The 16,013-nt window shown below is 42.3% G+C and overlaps 2 protein-coding genes and 1 pseudogene across 2 annotated transcripts; all 3 read left to right on the forward strand.

Moving 5' to 3' along the window:
* Positions 1–6,384: 6,384 nt before the first annotated feature.
* LOC147880853 (uncharacterized) lies at positions 6,385–8,490 on the forward strand (annotated as a pseudogene).
* On the forward strand, positions 7,531–9,913 carry LOC147880854 (uncharacterized). Its single transcript, XM_087371204.1, has 5 exons — positions 7,531–7,632; positions 8,233–8,312; positions 8,394–9,084; positions 9,181–9,489; positions 9,575–9,913. The coding sequence occupies exons 3-5, from the start codon at positions 8,572–8,574 to the stop codon at positions 9,911–9,913; spliced, it is 1,161 nt and encodes a 386-aa protein (XP_087227330.1). The 5' UTR covers positions 7,531–7,632; positions 8,233–8,312; positions 8,394–8,571.
* A 4,857-nt stretch (positions 9,914–14,770) lies between these two features.
* Positions 14,771–15,545, forward strand: LOC147880855 (uncharacterized). Its single transcript, XM_087371277.1, has one exon. The coding sequence runs from the start codon at positions 14,845–14,847 to the stop codon at positions 15,418–15,420; it is 576 nt and encodes a 191-aa protein (XP_087227403.1). The 5' UTR covers positions 14,771–14,844; the 3' UTR covers positions 15,421–15,545.
* The last annotated feature ends 468 nt before the right edge of the window (positions 15,546–16,013 follow it).

Raw genomic sequence — 16,013 nt, forward strand, 5'->3', positions numbered from 1 at the left:
TGAAAACTAATGATACTTAAAATCTAATGATATACATGAGTATGTGTATATGAGTGTGTGTGCATATGTGTGTATGAGTGTGTGTGCGTATGTGTGTTTATGAGTGTGTGTATGTGAGAGAGTTTGTGTGTGAGACAGACATAGAGAGTGTGTGTGAATGTGTATATGCATGTGTGTGTGTGTGTGTATGTGTGTGTGTGTGTATGAATGTTTGTGTATATGTTTATATATGAAATTTTTTTTTGTGACCAGTGCTCTCTCTCTCTCTCTCTCTCTCTCTATCTATCTATCTATCTATCTTAAAATGGCCGTGAAGCGGTTGGAAAAAGAACAGGACCAACCAGCCGATAGGGCGACCTAGAATGCTAGTAGTACACCAATAGGGCTACCTTTAGACCATTCCAACTCACTGCTTTATGCTATCAGTAAGTTCCTCAAGTCTTCTCCATAATACATCTTTAGACCATTCCAACTCATTACTCAACCCTTTCGTTGTCATCAAAGCTTTAGTAAAACAAATTTTAGTAAAGCGGTGGTCTTTTCCTACAGTCCAATCCTAGTCAGTCCAACATCGATTGTACTTTTCTTTTCTTCGTTTGCTAATAAAGAATTTCTACTCCCTATTGGGGGGAGTTTGGCCCAAAAAAAAAAATTTATGTAATCAAGCTGAAAATGAGGTGTGCACGAATGTGTTTGTGTGCGTGTGTATGAGAGAGAGATACGGAGAGATGGGGTGGAGGGTGAGAGAATATGTGAGAAAAAGAGAGTTTCTTAGTATGTAGGTGGATTTATGTGTGTTTCAAAGCATGTATATATTGTGTGTGTGTCTTGTGTTTAGTGGCCTTTTTTTTAAAAAAGCCATACTCCCCCCAACAGGGAGTATAGATCTTTTCTATTTATCAAAGAAAAAGTACAAATATAAGTACAATGGAGTGGGTGGGATTGGACCGTTGGGCTACAATCGCAGAGCTTAAGGGAGCTGCCCCCCATAGGGTATCTCAAACCTCTCCCTAAAGATCATGGGAATCACCCACCTCTACCGACAAATCAATTTGAGTGGCAAATCCATGTTTCTCATTACAAGTTAATGGCTAAAAGTTCTTATTAGATGTGGATCACTCTCACAGCTTCTCAGAACTGATGCCATGCTTCACTTTGGTCCAGTTTGCTCCGAAGTTCTAGGAAAGAAGTGGCACAGGCGTTCAAGATTTCTTTGAGTGTGGGGGTGGAATTGCCCCCTTGAAACAGCCTCTGGTTCCTCGCCTGCCAAATTCTTTTCAAGAAACATGAGCTAGCTGTTAAAAACATAGTTTCTACTGTTTCATTATTTAGGTTGATATTCCTAAGGGCTAGATGCAGTTTGGAAACTTTGAATCCCCACGTTGAGAACATCCATCTCCTGAATTTGAACACCACTCTTGATATGATAGGGCACTCAAGAAAGAGGTGGGAAAGCGACTCCCACTATAATAGAAGCAGGGTATTACCGCGTATATAGACACCAAAATACATTGGGGAGTGGGATTGCGCAACAGGGCTTGTGCGGCAATATCCGCGGTAATGGTCGCGGTACTCGACCAGAAGCAATAAACACGGTAATAGGTGCGGGTATATGGCGCCCATATACCCGTGAGTATTACCGCGTCTATACCCGCAAATATACCCGCTGACATTACCACTTAACGGTTTTTTAAAAAAAAAGGGATGACCACCTGGATTGGGTCCCTAAAAGACCCATCCAGGTGGTCATCCCTTTTTTTTATCAATAATTAAATTTTAATTATAATTAAAATCAAGTACCACATAAACACCAATTTCAAAAATTGTTTTTTCATTGATCATAAAGAGTTTTACAAAAAAAGCCCAAAACAAAGAGGGGCTTATATACATAGGAGGAGTTACAAAAAAAAAACAAGGCTAATCCTCCTCATCGTCGTCGCTAGCAGGCCGCCACTCATCACCGCCTCTTTGGCTCTGCAAAAACACATAGGATATTAGTAATTATTTGATCATGAAATTTAAAGCATTAAACTTCTAATAAAATCTATTACTTACTTGTTGAAGAGTCCCAACTGCCCTGTCGAACTCATTTTGAGTGATGTCATTATTTTCGAGAAGCCATAGCCATGTTTCGTACTTCGTGTGGGCCTCCCGATACTTCACTATCTCTCATGTCAGCCGCCAACCAGTAATGTGCGCCTAAATCAATAAAAAAATATTTAGGATATGATACTTAGAGTTTAATGATTTGTATTTAAAAATAATCAAACGACTTACAAATTTATCTTTCCAAGTAGCCTTCCCACCAGACCCATAGTGCGTCGGCGCTCGTCGAGACCTGGCATCCCTCTGCTGTCCATGTGCCGGCTTGACCACCAGCTTGGCTCTCCACCTTTTCGGCTATGGCGTAATCCCACTTAGCATCATGGGCGTTTCCCGGACGATAGTTTCTATCTGCTTCTACCACTTGCTTGCTTGCCGCCCGTCGGATACTAGATTTTTTATTTTTTAGGAAGAGCTTTACATGCTCTTCAAGCCATTGCCGAGAAAACTGTTGATCCGGTGGATTTGGGTACCGGATGTGCATGCAAGTTTCTATATAATTCAAGAGACTCACATCTTGATCTCAAAATTTCACAAAACAATTCTGATACGTCGCATGTATCAGATTGTTTAAGTGAGTCCGTAATCTCCTACTAGCAGCAGTGCCGAGATCCACATCTCCACCTCGGTGGATATGATAATATAGACCCTGCCCGTCAGACAGGCGTCGGTCTATCTGTGTCTTCATCCTCTGCAGGAGTGGGAAGTGGTGAAACAGGAGGAGAGTCAACATCCCCTCCTCCAAAGCAACATGATCCACTGGAGCGGTGTGAGCGTCTACCACTACCAGTAGATCGACGAGACCCTCTGAAGAGCCACCACGTGCAGGAGAAGGAGCCTGTGAGGGCAACGGAGAGGGCCGATGTGAGGGAAGCGGGGAGGGACCCTGTGACGGCAATGGAGAGGGTCGGTAAGAAGGAACTGTAGAAGGCAGTGCTGTAGGTGGCACACTCTGAACCACTGGTGTAACCCCTTATGGAGAGGTATATGGAGGCATAGAGTAAATTCCATAAGAACCGAGCTGTTCGGGCGTATATCACCCAAACAGCGAGGCTGAAAGCTGCTCCCACTCTGCACGTGCCCGCAAAGTGGCCTGATGGACTAGCCACGCCTAAGTGACTAGATTCTGCCCCTCTAAACTGGGCATCATATGCAGCATGAGCCTCCGCATATGATAGCCCATCGGATATAAAATCGCTAACACTACGAAAATGATTCGAAGAAGATGAAGCCATAATTTGAGAAAAAAACAAAATATATATTTTAATAATATGCTCTCTCTTTCTCTCTCTCTCTCTCTCTCTCTCAATATAAATTAGAGCACTCTAATGTGCACATATATATGCCTATATATATGTACACATACACAGTCAATGTGCATTTTAGATATGCACATTGAAGAGGGAGAGAGGGAATGTACATATTAGATATACACATCTATTTTATCAATATAAATATCTAATTTACTTTTATAAATAGAAAATAATTTACTTTTATATTAAAGATCTTACTTTAATATTATAAAATATAGCGTATACGTGTGTGAAATTCTATGTGAAAGAGAAATACTATGTGAGGGGAGAATCCTAGGTGTGGGAAGAATCCTATGTGATGGGGGAATCCTAGGTGGGGGGAGAATCCTAGGTGAGAGAATCGGCCTATGTGAAAAGGGGAATCCTATGTATAGAAGGAATCCTATGTAGGTGCCTCTCTTCTATAAAAGAGAGGCATACCTTCACTTAAACTCTCTACATCTCTCATCTAACCTCTCTAGTTCTATCTACTAATCTCTCTACTTCTCTCATCTAGGATCTCTAATCTCTCTACTAAACTTCAACCGGTCAATAGGTGGAGTCTATTGGAGCCCACCCCTACGTGGAGTCTCTTGTGGAGCCTACGCCTATGTGCCTCTTCTATTCGGTCTCACATATGGATGTAAGTGCTCTCACCCTTCTTAGTATGAGAGAGGGAATATGCACATGAGGTGCACATTGAGGGAGTGCACATTGAGAGTGAGAATGTGCACATGGGGGAGTGCACATTGAGAGGGGGGAGAATGAGAATGTGCACATGGGGTGCACATTGAGAGAGGGAGAGAGAGAAAATGAGCTATCAATGTGCCATCCAAGGCACATTGAGTGTGTATGTGCACACATACACACTCAATGTGCACATTGGAGTGCACATTGAGAGGGCGGAGAGCGAGAATGTGCACATGGGGTGCACATTGAGAGAGGGAGAGAGAGAAAATGAGCTATCAATGTGTCATCCAAGGCACATTGAGTGTGTATGTGCACACATACACACTCAATGTGCACATTGGAGTGCACATTGAGAGGGGGGAGAGTGAGAATGTGCACATGGGGTGCACATTGAGAGAGGGAGAGAGAGAAAATTAGCTATCAATGTGCCATCCAAGGCACATTGAGTGTGTATGTGCACACATACACACTCAATGTGCACATTGGAGTGCACATTGAGAGGGGGGAGAAAGGAAATGTGCACATGGGGTGCACATTGAGAGAGGGAGAGAGAAAAAATGAGCTATCAATGTGCCATCCAAGGCACATTGAGTGTGTATGTGCACACATACACACTCAATGTGCACATTGGAGTGCACATTGAGAGGGGGAGAAAGGAAATGTGCACTCTATTGTGCACATTGAAAAAGAAAAAAAAAGGCACATCGGAATGCTTCAAGCATTCCGATGTGCAATGTGCACATTGGAGTGCACATTGGAATGCAATAGGCATTCCAATGTGCACTCTAATGTGCACATTGAGATAGGAAAAAAAAGCACATTGGAATGCCTATTGCATTCCAATGTGTATACTTAAATGCACATTGGAGTGCATTAAGCACTCTAATGTGTGTGTGTGTGTGCATATGCATGTGTGTGTGTACATATGTGTGTGTATGCATATGCATGTGTGTGTGTGCATATGCACATGTGTATGTGTGCATATGCACATGTGTATGTGTGCATATGTGTGTGTGCATATGCATATGTGTGTGTGCATATGCACATGTGTATGTGTGCATGTGTGTGTGTGCATATGCATATGTGTGTGTGTATATGCATGTGTGTGTGTGTGTGATGTGCATATGCATATGTGTGTGTGTGCATATGTGTATGTGTGTGTGTGCATATGCATGTGTGTGTGTATGCATATGCATATGTGTGTGTGTGTGCATATGCATGTGTGAGTGCATGTGTGTGTGTGTGCATATGCATATGTGTATATATGTGCATGTGTATGTGCATATGTGTGTGTATGTGCATATATGTGTGTGTGTGTGCATAGAGGGAGAGAGAGAAGCACTTACATGATAGCTTCTTGAAGAGGGGGAGATGGCTTGGTGATGAGGATATGGAGGGGAAGAGAGAGTGCAAGAGAGATAGAGAGATAGAGAGGGGGAGAGTGGCTATGGAGGAGGCTGCTGTTGCTGCTTCAAGAAGAGGGGCCAAACGCGGTCGCCCGCCGTTGCCCCTCTCTTTATATAAAAAAATTTAAAAATCGTTTTACCGTGGATATTACCGCGCTCCTTACCGGTGAGATTACCGCGCACATTACTACGCTTATTGACGCTCTGGGGAAAGTAGCACAAAACATGGCCCGAGAGCGGATTCTCCTCCTAGATTCAAGGTTTGTTGTCATCTATGTATGTCCTATTGCTAGATTCTCAATTGCAAAGTTAGAAAAACGAATCTAGGTACACTTTGTAAGCATAAAGTTAGGAGAAAGAGAATCAAATTTTATTTTTTTTGGATTCAATATTGAAGTGATCATTTTATGTTGTAAAATGCTCTTATTAGTTTTTTTTTTTGTCATGAGAATTTTAGAAATCATCCTAAATTTAATCCTTGTTCATATGTGCAGAACGAATGGGACAGGGAGGGGCCGCGAGCAGGTCCGGAACGCAATCGGTGGTTGGCGGATCGTTTGCCATGTCCTTGCACAAGGTGTAAAAATGGCATTGCGCATCTTCGACGCATATGTTTGGCACACGTTGAGGATTGGGGCTTATGGGAGGATCCACGGAAGCCCACACGAGAAGAAACGATGGATCCACGAACGTTGGCGGAGATCGACATTGCTCCACATTGGAGCGTCATTGGTGGTGGAGCACAAAGGAGAAAGGAGGAGCGGATACGACAAGAAGCGAAGATAGGAGTTTCAACCTGCCCTGAGGTCGGTACATCGAGAAGTGCTCATGACGAAGGTGCATCCGTCGATGTTCTACCCCATGTGAGGGTTGAGGACACAATTTTACATGAAATGTTGGAAGATTTACTTCTCAATGAAGCCAATAATGATTGTGAGGATGATTGCGCGTGCGAGGAGGCCATGCAATCTTTAGAGGAGTCCTTGCTCGAAGCAGCCCGTAAACCGGTGTATGAGGGATCTACATACTCTATTTTGTGAGCCTCCCTCGAGATCTTGAATCTTCAATCGATGTTTGGATGGAGTAGTGCAAGTGTCGATGCGCTTCTTAAGTAAGTATCTTTCTAATATCACTGTGTATTATACTTAGTAATATCATTTTTTTCATGAATTTTTGGTATGTTTTAGATTGCTAGGGAAGTTGTTACCGGTAGGTAATCAACTACCTAGTACCCATCAAAGTGCTCAAGGTATTATGACGAGCTTGGGGATGGACTATGTGCGCATACATGCATGTGTCAATGACTGCATGTTATTTTGTGGTGAGCATGCCTATGCAGATACATGTCCCAACTGTGGGGAGAAGAGGTATAAAGATGGCATGCAAACGTCCACAGTGCCTCGCAAGGTGTTGAGGCATTTTCCACTTATCCCTCGTATCCAACATATGTTTAGGAGCAAAGGGAGTAGCACACTAGTCACTTGGCATGCATCAAATCGAAGTATGGATGGAGTCATGCGAGTGCCAGCGGATACACCGGCATGGGGTCACATTGAAGATACATGGCCAGAGTTTAGGATGGAGCCTCGACACTTGAGGCTTGGTTTGGCTACTGATGGAGTGAACCCCTTCGGTGAACGTTCCACCACTTGGAGTACTTGGCCGGTTGTAGTCGTGAACTACAACATTCCACCATGGGAGACAACAAAAAAAGGCAATATCTTTCTATCTCTTCTTATCCCAGGAAAGCATAAGGTTAAGAACATGGATGTTTACTTGGAGCCTCTTATTGAGGATCTCCAGGAGTTGTGGAGAGGCATCGAGGTGATGGATGTTTCCAGGCCCCCTCGAGATCGACATGATTTGGTGAAGGGCATCCTCTTATGGACGATGCATGACTTTCCAGGCTTTGGAGAAATCTCTGGTATGCTCATATCTTATCTTTAAATGTTATGTATATATCGAAGTGTATTAAAAAATGTGCTCATTCTTCTTGTTTGTATGTATGTTATAGGTTTATCCACATCCGGACATAGAGCATGTCCAATTTGTGGTCCATCATTGGTGACAGAGAGGCCCGTGCTACTAAACAAGGTGATATATCCCAACAACCATAGATTCTTGCCTACATCGCATGCCAAGTATGTACCTTCCACCAATGGGATGGAGCCATTTCAATGGAATATGCAAGATTGGGCAAAGCATTGGGAGGACCATCATGCGCAATCTCCTCCTCCCAATGGACCATCGAGAGGTATGTCACGATACTCCATCTTGCTTAGCCTCCCCTATTGGTCAAAGTTGAAGATCCAACACCTTTTGGATCCCATGCACGTGTTCAAGAATGGGGGACAAGCCATATGGGATCATGTAATGGGTAAGAGAGATTCACTTGGTGCTAGGGAAGAGATGCAAGCCCTTCGATGTCTCCCTCCCTCAGGTACACCTCGCATGGGGCCTCATGGGAAGATTATCCTTCCCAAGGCACCGTGGATTATGTCCAGAATGGAACAAGAGCAAATGAGGCAAGTCATTACCTCCATCCGCACCCCCACCGGATACATGCGATCTCTCAAGGGTACATTCACAAAAAGCAAGAAGGGAGGTTCAACTCAACTCTATGGACTCAAGAGTCATGATTGGCATAAAATGCTTCAGGTTAAAGATTAATCTTTTTTTTCTTTATTTACATATACTTATGTTCTAGAGGGAATGATCACATGTTTGCTCTTGTTTTATAGTTTGTCATTCCAATAGGTATAAGTGGTTATGGAGATGCAAAAGTGAAGAGAGCAATCTTCAAGGTTGGAGAAGTGGTGAGGTAATATACAGTAACTCTTATTTCAATCATGATTCTCTTTTTTTTTTCAATTATGTGACTAAATACTTGTATTGATTGTAGGTTTGTGAGCTCCAAAGAGATAGAAATCTCTTCCATTCCTGTAGCTCGTCTTCTGGCAGTGGAGGCCGTTTGTGCTCTCGAGGATGCTTTTCCATGATCCATTCTTGTTAGTCAAGTGCACCTACTACTCCATTTAGTTGATGAGATTGCCATTTGTGGAGCGGTGCACTCTAGGTGGATGTTCTTCCCGGAGAGATTCCTCAAGACACTAAAGGATTTTGTCAGATTACGAGCTCAACCGGAGGCAAGTATAGTAGAAGGGTGGATAGTGCAAGAGTCATTTGTCTATGTCTCTCAATATCTCTCTACCATTGATCCATCATTGCCTCGTCTATGGATTGAAGAGGAGGACCCGAAGATGCATTCAAACATTCCTAGTGGGAAAGGAAGCTTGCTCATCATGGATAGAGATTTTCGAGCTATGGTAAATAACTACTCTCTACTCAATGCTCCCGTGACGTCAAAATGGGTGGATATGTTCGTGGAAGCACGTGCAACAAGAGATAGAGAGAGAGATGCATGGAAGAGGGCACATGGGGGAAGGAGAGCACCTCCTTTTCCTAGAGAGCTTGCAAAATTTTCTGCTCTCATTGATGTGGAATGGATACATGCTACGATGACCAAAGCTAAAGCACAAGGAGAGCAAATTAGCCCTAGAGAATGGGAGTATGCAAGAGGGTGCATGCCAAAGGTAACGAAAAATTAGTTCATATGTGAATTTGTTTGTGTATATAACTTTGTGTTTTCTTGTTTGAGTATATGCATTTAAAATCTATTGGTTTTGCAGGGTCTTACCTTCAACTCTATGTGGTCTCAAGGGCATCATTTTCGTACCCGAAGGGTGGATGAGAGTAGAACCACAAGCGATAGCGGAGTCATGGGTAACTTTGACACTACAAGCGAAGAGGTGAGATATTGTGGAACTATAGAAAGAATAATCAAGGTGGATTTTAGAACATTTCACTCATTTCTCTTCGAGTGTCGATGGTTTACGGGTGCGGTGATGAGACATGAAAATGGTCTATATATGGTGGATTCCACCAAGTTTCATCATGGAAAAACCGATATCTTGATCCACCCTACTAGTTGCGAGCATGTAAAGATATGTAATAAGTTATAGTTAAATTTATAAAATTTAAGTGATCATTGTCTAATCTACTTGTTTTATTTTATTTTTTTAGGTCTTTTATGTGCCTTCCATACATCAAAGAAGACTATGGTATGTGATTCCAGTCACACCGCGGAGTAGGTCTACCTTTGCAGAGAGAGATGTAGAGCATGTTATCGATCCTTGTATAGCACATCATGAAGATGCGGAGGAGGATACCACTGAGGTTGATGAAATACAACCTCTCTCTGACGTGCACCATAGTGGAGAAGATGACGATGCAGAACATGACAACGACTCAATGGAAGATGCTTCGGATGAAGAAGAAATGAGTTTATTTATTGATCTAGCCACCATGGGCTTAGATATGGATGCCAATGCTTGTAGAGACCTCTTAGCGGATGAAAATTAATATCCATCTTCTTGAGATTGATCTTTTGTATTGTGTTTGTCATTGTCTTATATGTGCCATCGTGATCCTTGTCGTTAAATCCATAGGAAGTCTCTCAATATTAAACATGTCTCTTTAAATTTTTAATGGGTGGTATGTAAAATAGATGTCCAATCTCCTTAATTAATATCTATACATATATACATATATACATACATTTACACTTACACATATATATATTATAATTGATTAAAAATTTAAATGTTTATGAGAAAGTAAAAAAGAGAGAGAAGATGAGAGAAACAGAAAGATATAGAAAAAATAAAAACAAATATAATATATAAGTAAGTAATTAATATATATATATATATATATTGAAATTTACACATACATACTTGTCCAAAATAAATACATACATATATACACATACATACATCTATATTATAATTGATTTCAATATATATATATATATATATATATATATATATATATAAAAGAGTGGAAGAGAAAGAGATGATGGAGAGAATGAAAAATAGAAAAAACAAAAAATAAACAAACATAATATGTAGGTCACCTAAAATTTAAATATTTATGAAGAGAGAGGGACTAAAAAATGGGGGAGAGAGAGAGAGAGAGAGAGAGAAAGAGAGAGAGGGAGAGAGAGAGAGGTGATAGTAATGGGGAGAGAGAGAGAGGGGGAGAGATGATGAGAGAAAGAGAGAGTGAAAAGAAACCGGTATAAGCGAAAAGGGTGGGAGTTTCATTCGATTTTTTGACGGTAATAAGCGCGGTAATAATTAACGCGGTAATATCCATGGTAATACGCGCGGTAATAGCGTGCTAGATGTCCTCTCTCCACCTCCCCCTGCTCTCTCTTGTTTTGCCCATTCTCTCTCTAATAGCGCGGTAATAATCCGCAGCAAGCACCCCATTCTCTCATAGTGTCCCCTTTGGCTCCGCATCTAGAGCAGATGTCCTGACCTAATCCCCTGACTACTGCCTTTGAACCTATCGGGAGAGCCCGTATCAAGACCTTCCATTTGAATAGTTTAGTGTTTTCTTGGCAGTTAGACTTCCACAGTTTCCCTATAATCCAATGCCATTTTTCAGGTAGCCACTCCTTGTTCCAGGCTTTGTTAAAGGATTTGGACCAATCCGAGGGGGCATTGAGTTGAAGGTATAGTTCTTTTGTTATAGAGGTTTGTTGAACGGCCTGTTGCGAGGCCAGTTCCAAGCTTTCCAATCCTGAGCTGATGTGCATGGTGGGTGGGAGCCTTTTTGAAGGGCTGTTATGAGGCGGCCCACCAAAATGCTCTCATATGTTGAACCGTGCCATCATTGTTGCGCCTGTCCTGGGTCTATCCATCGGTGGCGAGAGGAGTCCCAGACATCCTTCAGATGGGTCAATCCTTTGTTGTTAAGTTTTCGTGCCGCTTCTATCCAAATCGGGGAATCAAGTTTGAGACCTAGTTTAGAGAACCAGGGAGACCAATGGGATGATGAATTAGTGAAATATCTTGGTTGTTCATGCCATTCTAGGAATGTGGCTGCTTTCATACAGTTTCATTCCCGTAATGCCTTTAACCAGAAGGGACGACCATTGCAGGGTGTGTAATTTGTCAGCCACTTGGAGTCTTCTCCAGGAACCTCCTTGCGACTTGAGAGTTGCCTGGTCAATACAGAAGTTGGCCATAATTGCCCATGCTTGCTTATTGTCTGTGAGAGTCACAAAGAGTTTAGCTGACATGGCTTGTGCATGAACCATTGGGTTGATTATTCCCAACCCTCCATATTCCTTTGGTGTGGTCACCCGTTCCCAGCTACACCAATGCCAAGGTCTGCTTGATTTCGTATTGTTTCTCCATAGGAAATTCTTAATGGGTTTCAAGAACTCTTTCCAATGGATCTTTGCCATTTTCAGTAGGGGGGAGTTGAACGATATTAAGGGGGTCAGGAATGCATTAATGACTCTAGCCCTAGCATGAAATGGCAAAAGAACGAATTCCCACCTTTTCATTTTCTTTTGAATTTTCTCTAGAACCCACCTAGCTCTTTGATTGTGCAATATTAGCACACCCAACGGGGTACCCAAGTGACGAAAAACCTCACCTTTTTTAGTGACTTTTCCAACCCAACATGCAGGGTCGAAGTTGTTATCTTCTGAAAGTGAAATTAGTCTGGACTTCTCGATATTAGATTTTGAACCTGAAGCAGTGGAGAAGACCTGGAAAATCTCCAAGGCTTTCCTTAAGAACCCTTCTTCAACTTTCAAGAACATTAGAGCATCATCGGCAAATAATTTGACCAGAAGTTGCTCATTATTGGGGAGTTCTAAGCCACAAATTTCCCCTTTGGCTGCTTCGGATTCAAGTGTTGTTATTAGTGGGTGGGTACAGATTGCAAAGAACAAGGGGGCCACTGGGCAACCTTGTTTGATGGCCCTTTGACCTAAGAAGGATCCAACAATCCTGTCATTGAACAGTAGCTCTGAGAACCCTCCGCATCCTAAGCTCTTTGCTGCTTTACTCATACATGGCCCAAATCCTAATGCCTCCATCACTTGCTGAATAAATGACCATAGAACGCGATCGTAACCTTTATCGAGATCCAGTTGCAGCAAGATGCACTTTTGGTCAGCCAGCTTGGCATATTCAATTCCAACCAATGTCGCCAAAATATTATCCAAATTTGAAGCCATGCTGATGTTATGTAATTGTGTTGTTGAGGACTGGGCTAAGTCTTCTTGCTAGAACTTTCCCAATTATTTTGTACATGACTGTCATCATTGTAATGGGTCGCCAGTCTTTAAGGGAGGAGCATGAGATTTGCTTAGGGATTGGTTTAATTAGCCCTTTTGAAATTGCTGGTTCAAGCTGACCTTGTTGAAAGGCTCTGTTCGCTATGATGGTGGTTGAATCCTGGAGCTCCTCCCAGAACTCCTCGAAGAATTCAACTGTTAGACCATCCCATCCTGGTAATGGCCTTTTATGTGTATGTGCATATGTAATCACCTTTATATAAGTGGTTGTCTGGATGTACTAAGTGATAGATGTGAGAGAAGATTATATTTGAGCATCTTACTTATTGCTGCTACCCGTGCGTCGTGTGTATCCATATCTACTATGCACCACAAACATACACACATATGCATTTGCATTCCATTAACATGAGTACACATTTTGTAGGTCTCTTTATATTATGCATACTTAAATACACATTTAAAGTTATAGACGTAACTTGTTTAATTTTACATACATGCATATATATTTATCTCTTTATAAATATGTATTGTGTGTGTATGCATATGTATGTATGTATTTATGTATGTGTGTGTGTATGTATATATATATCCTTTTTTTTTTTTGCAATTCCCTCCCCAACAAATGGCAGACCATACCTCCGGGGGTTGAACCTGGGTCCCTTTTTTTTTTTTAGAAAAGTAGAATTTGCAAATTAAAGAGAAATAAAAAGATACAATGAGTCCTCAGACACTTGAAAGTGTTGGGGAGGGCCCTCCCCTTGACTTACAAACTGTTTAGAAATTGAATCATCATCCTTCTAGCCTTATTATCCTTTTTATACTTATCCTTCTCCCAAGAGGACCAGCAGTATAGGTTGTTCTGCTTGTACAACCTCCGAACCGAGGATTTTAACACCTCCTGGATACTACATACATATAAGTTTTCCTGCTGCATAAACTGTGCTTTACACCAATTAGCCCAGAACTCCCACAACACATTCCCCCTCCAAATATGCCAAAGAAGCAAGTCCCAATTCTTCCCTTCTCCCAGTATGAGGTGAGTAGGCTGCATTGGTTGCTTAGTAACAAATAAGGACATCAAATCAACAAATGCTATGATACTGCTATTCGCTTTGCAATAAAAATGAACCTGGGTCCTTACTCACCCACCCATTCACTTTAACCACTAGGCCACGCCTTCTTTGGTGTATGTATGTATGTATGTATCCTTGTATGTGTATGTGTATGTCTGTATGATAATATACATGTCTAATAAGCTTCTGATTGGTGTGAAGGGCACGCAATCATTAGCTTTATTGACACCCCTCACCATCGCAGTCTGTATGAGAGAGAAAGAAAGAGGGAAAGAGAGATACAGAAACGGTGCATCCTTCTCCCTCTTTCTTTCTCTCTCTCTTTCTTTCACTCTCTATGTCTCTCTCTCGACGTCAAAATATCAATCAATCACTCTCTTTCTCTTAGGACGATAATAGATATCTTTTAAAAAAATAAAAATAAAAAATTAGACTTACCTTTCCAACAAAGCGTAAAAATTAACACGTTACGCAATGTAGTCGATGCTTTCGAACCCACAACACAACCTAAGAATGATGACATGGAAGCTTTTCTGCTTAAGCTATAGCCTTGAAGATATGGACGGTAAATATGTAAATACATCAATCAATCTTCGTCTCTTTCGCTCCCTGGGGACGATAAATATGTAAATACATCAATCAATCTCTCTCATTATCGTCCTGACTCAGGACGATAATAGACATCTTCGTCTCTTTCGCTCCCTCAGGACGATAAATACGGAAATACATTAATCAATCTCTCTCTTTCTCTCAGGACGATAATAGACATCTTCGTTAATCGTCTATTTCTCTCTCTCGACGTAAATACGTCAATCAATCTCTGTCCTTCCATGAGGGCGATTAAACACGACAATCTGTCTGTCTCTCTCCGGACAATAATACACCTGAGTGTCTGCACGTGGCTAAAGTCGATCTCTCAGAGTCACGAGCTTCAAGAAAAACGTATACTCTCTCTCTCTCTCTCTCTCTCTCGCAAACAGCTTTCACTAATCATAGCTCTGCGTATAAAAGCCCATCGAGCACTGGTATCGTTCCAAAATAGCTGGTAGGGTTTCTCAGTTTGATGCGAGTGTAGCTGGAAGCTGTCTTAGTAGCACTGTTTGTGGAGGGAATCGAAGATGGCAACCAAGGGAGGAGTAGTTGTAGTGTGCTGGTTAATGATGGTGAGCGCCGTGTTTATGGGTTGCAGTACCGTGGCCCAGGATGATGAGACATGGCAGAATGTAGTGACAACAGATGGCCAGAACGTGGCGTTTGGGGCTAGCAACACCTACACCATTTGGGCTCGGGACAGTGGAATCGGGTATGTCTTTAGGTTCTTCTTCGGGCTGGGGTATCCGGGAGATCAGGTGCTGACGGACACCGCCGTCACGTTGGGCGCTTATGGAGATGCATCACAGATCTACGCTTGCGTCGACGGCCTACTGCAGCGGGTGGCCGTCGACCCCAGTGGCACGCCGCAGAATGCCATCATTCGCGTGCGCTACAACAGCACCGACAACAACTACCGGCTGCAGATCACAGAGAACTACCCTGCCGTCTACGTTCAGTTCACGTTACTCTCCCTAGGCGGCATTCTTTGCACCCCCGAGGTCGCAGGCACCCCCATCCGCTTCGCCTCTTTCTCCTCCTCTTCCCATGATCATCTTCATGAGCCGGCCACTGTTGTCCTGCGTGAGGTGGTTGACGCCTGATCATGCCACCTAGCCGGCTGCCTCAACTTCTCTCGTTGTGAAAGACCGTGCTCCTAGTGGAGAGTGTTTGCTCTCTCCCGATATTAAATAAAGCAGCTACGGTGTGCCTTTAAAAAATAAAAAAAAAGCTTGATAACATGGGAAACAGTTTGGGTCCTAAAATCATATTGTCCTCAAGTCTCTCATCTGTTGCCATCGTCACTCAATAAGTGGTGGATGTTGCGTGTAGTTTTACGCACACTCGATTCTGTTGCATGTGGACGTTTCTTCGCCTTCAAAATGGATATTTGATAGAAGTCGTCGAAATAGGTGCCGGTAAAAATGCCAAAAATAGTGTTAAAAATACCATATAAGCACTCAATATAGTTGTCGAAAACATAGTTTCTCTGACTTGCTAATATCAGGCACTTCTCATCTCTTTTTTTTACACAAACTCCCCCCAACAGGGAGTAAACCTTTGCATTAGAAGAACAGTAAAGAAACAAACAGAAAAATACAACGCGAGCTTACGGGAGCCATCTCTTACAATAGCCTTCTACCAGAGGAGTGGCATCACTAACAGTTTACCACACGAATGATGAACTTTACATGAT

Source organism: Dipteris shenzhenensis, chromosome 32, assembly GCF_047967505.1.
Source record: "Dipteris shenzhenensis isolate YYH24624 ecotype China chromosome 32, Dip_SZ_1.0, whole genome shotgun sequence".
Lineage (NCBI taxonomy): Eukaryota > Viridiplantae > Streptophyta > Polypodiopsida > Gleicheniales > Dipteridaceae > Dipteris > Dipteris shenzhenensis.

What these genes read in the sequence shown, in the direction of transcription:
- LOC147880854 (XM_087371204.1), top strand. Translation starts at nt 8,572, where the DNA reads ATGTTCTTCCCGGAGAGATTCCTCAAGACACTAAAGGATTTTGTCAGA. An exon ending in CAAGAGGGTGCATGCCAAAG is followed by an intron (nt 9,085 to 9,180) that starts GTAACGAAAAAT and finishes TTGGTTTTGCAG; the next exon opens with GGTCTTACCTTCAACTCTAT. An exon ending in ACCCTACTAGTTGCGAGCAT is followed by an intron (nt 9,490 to 9,574) that starts GTAAAGATATGT and finishes TTATTTTTTTAG; the next exon opens with GTCTTTTATGTGCCTTCCAT.
- LOC147880855 (XM_087371277.1), top strand. Translation starts at nt 14,845, where the DNA reads ATGGCAACCAAGGGAGGAGTAGTTGTAGTGTGCTGGTTAATGATGGTG.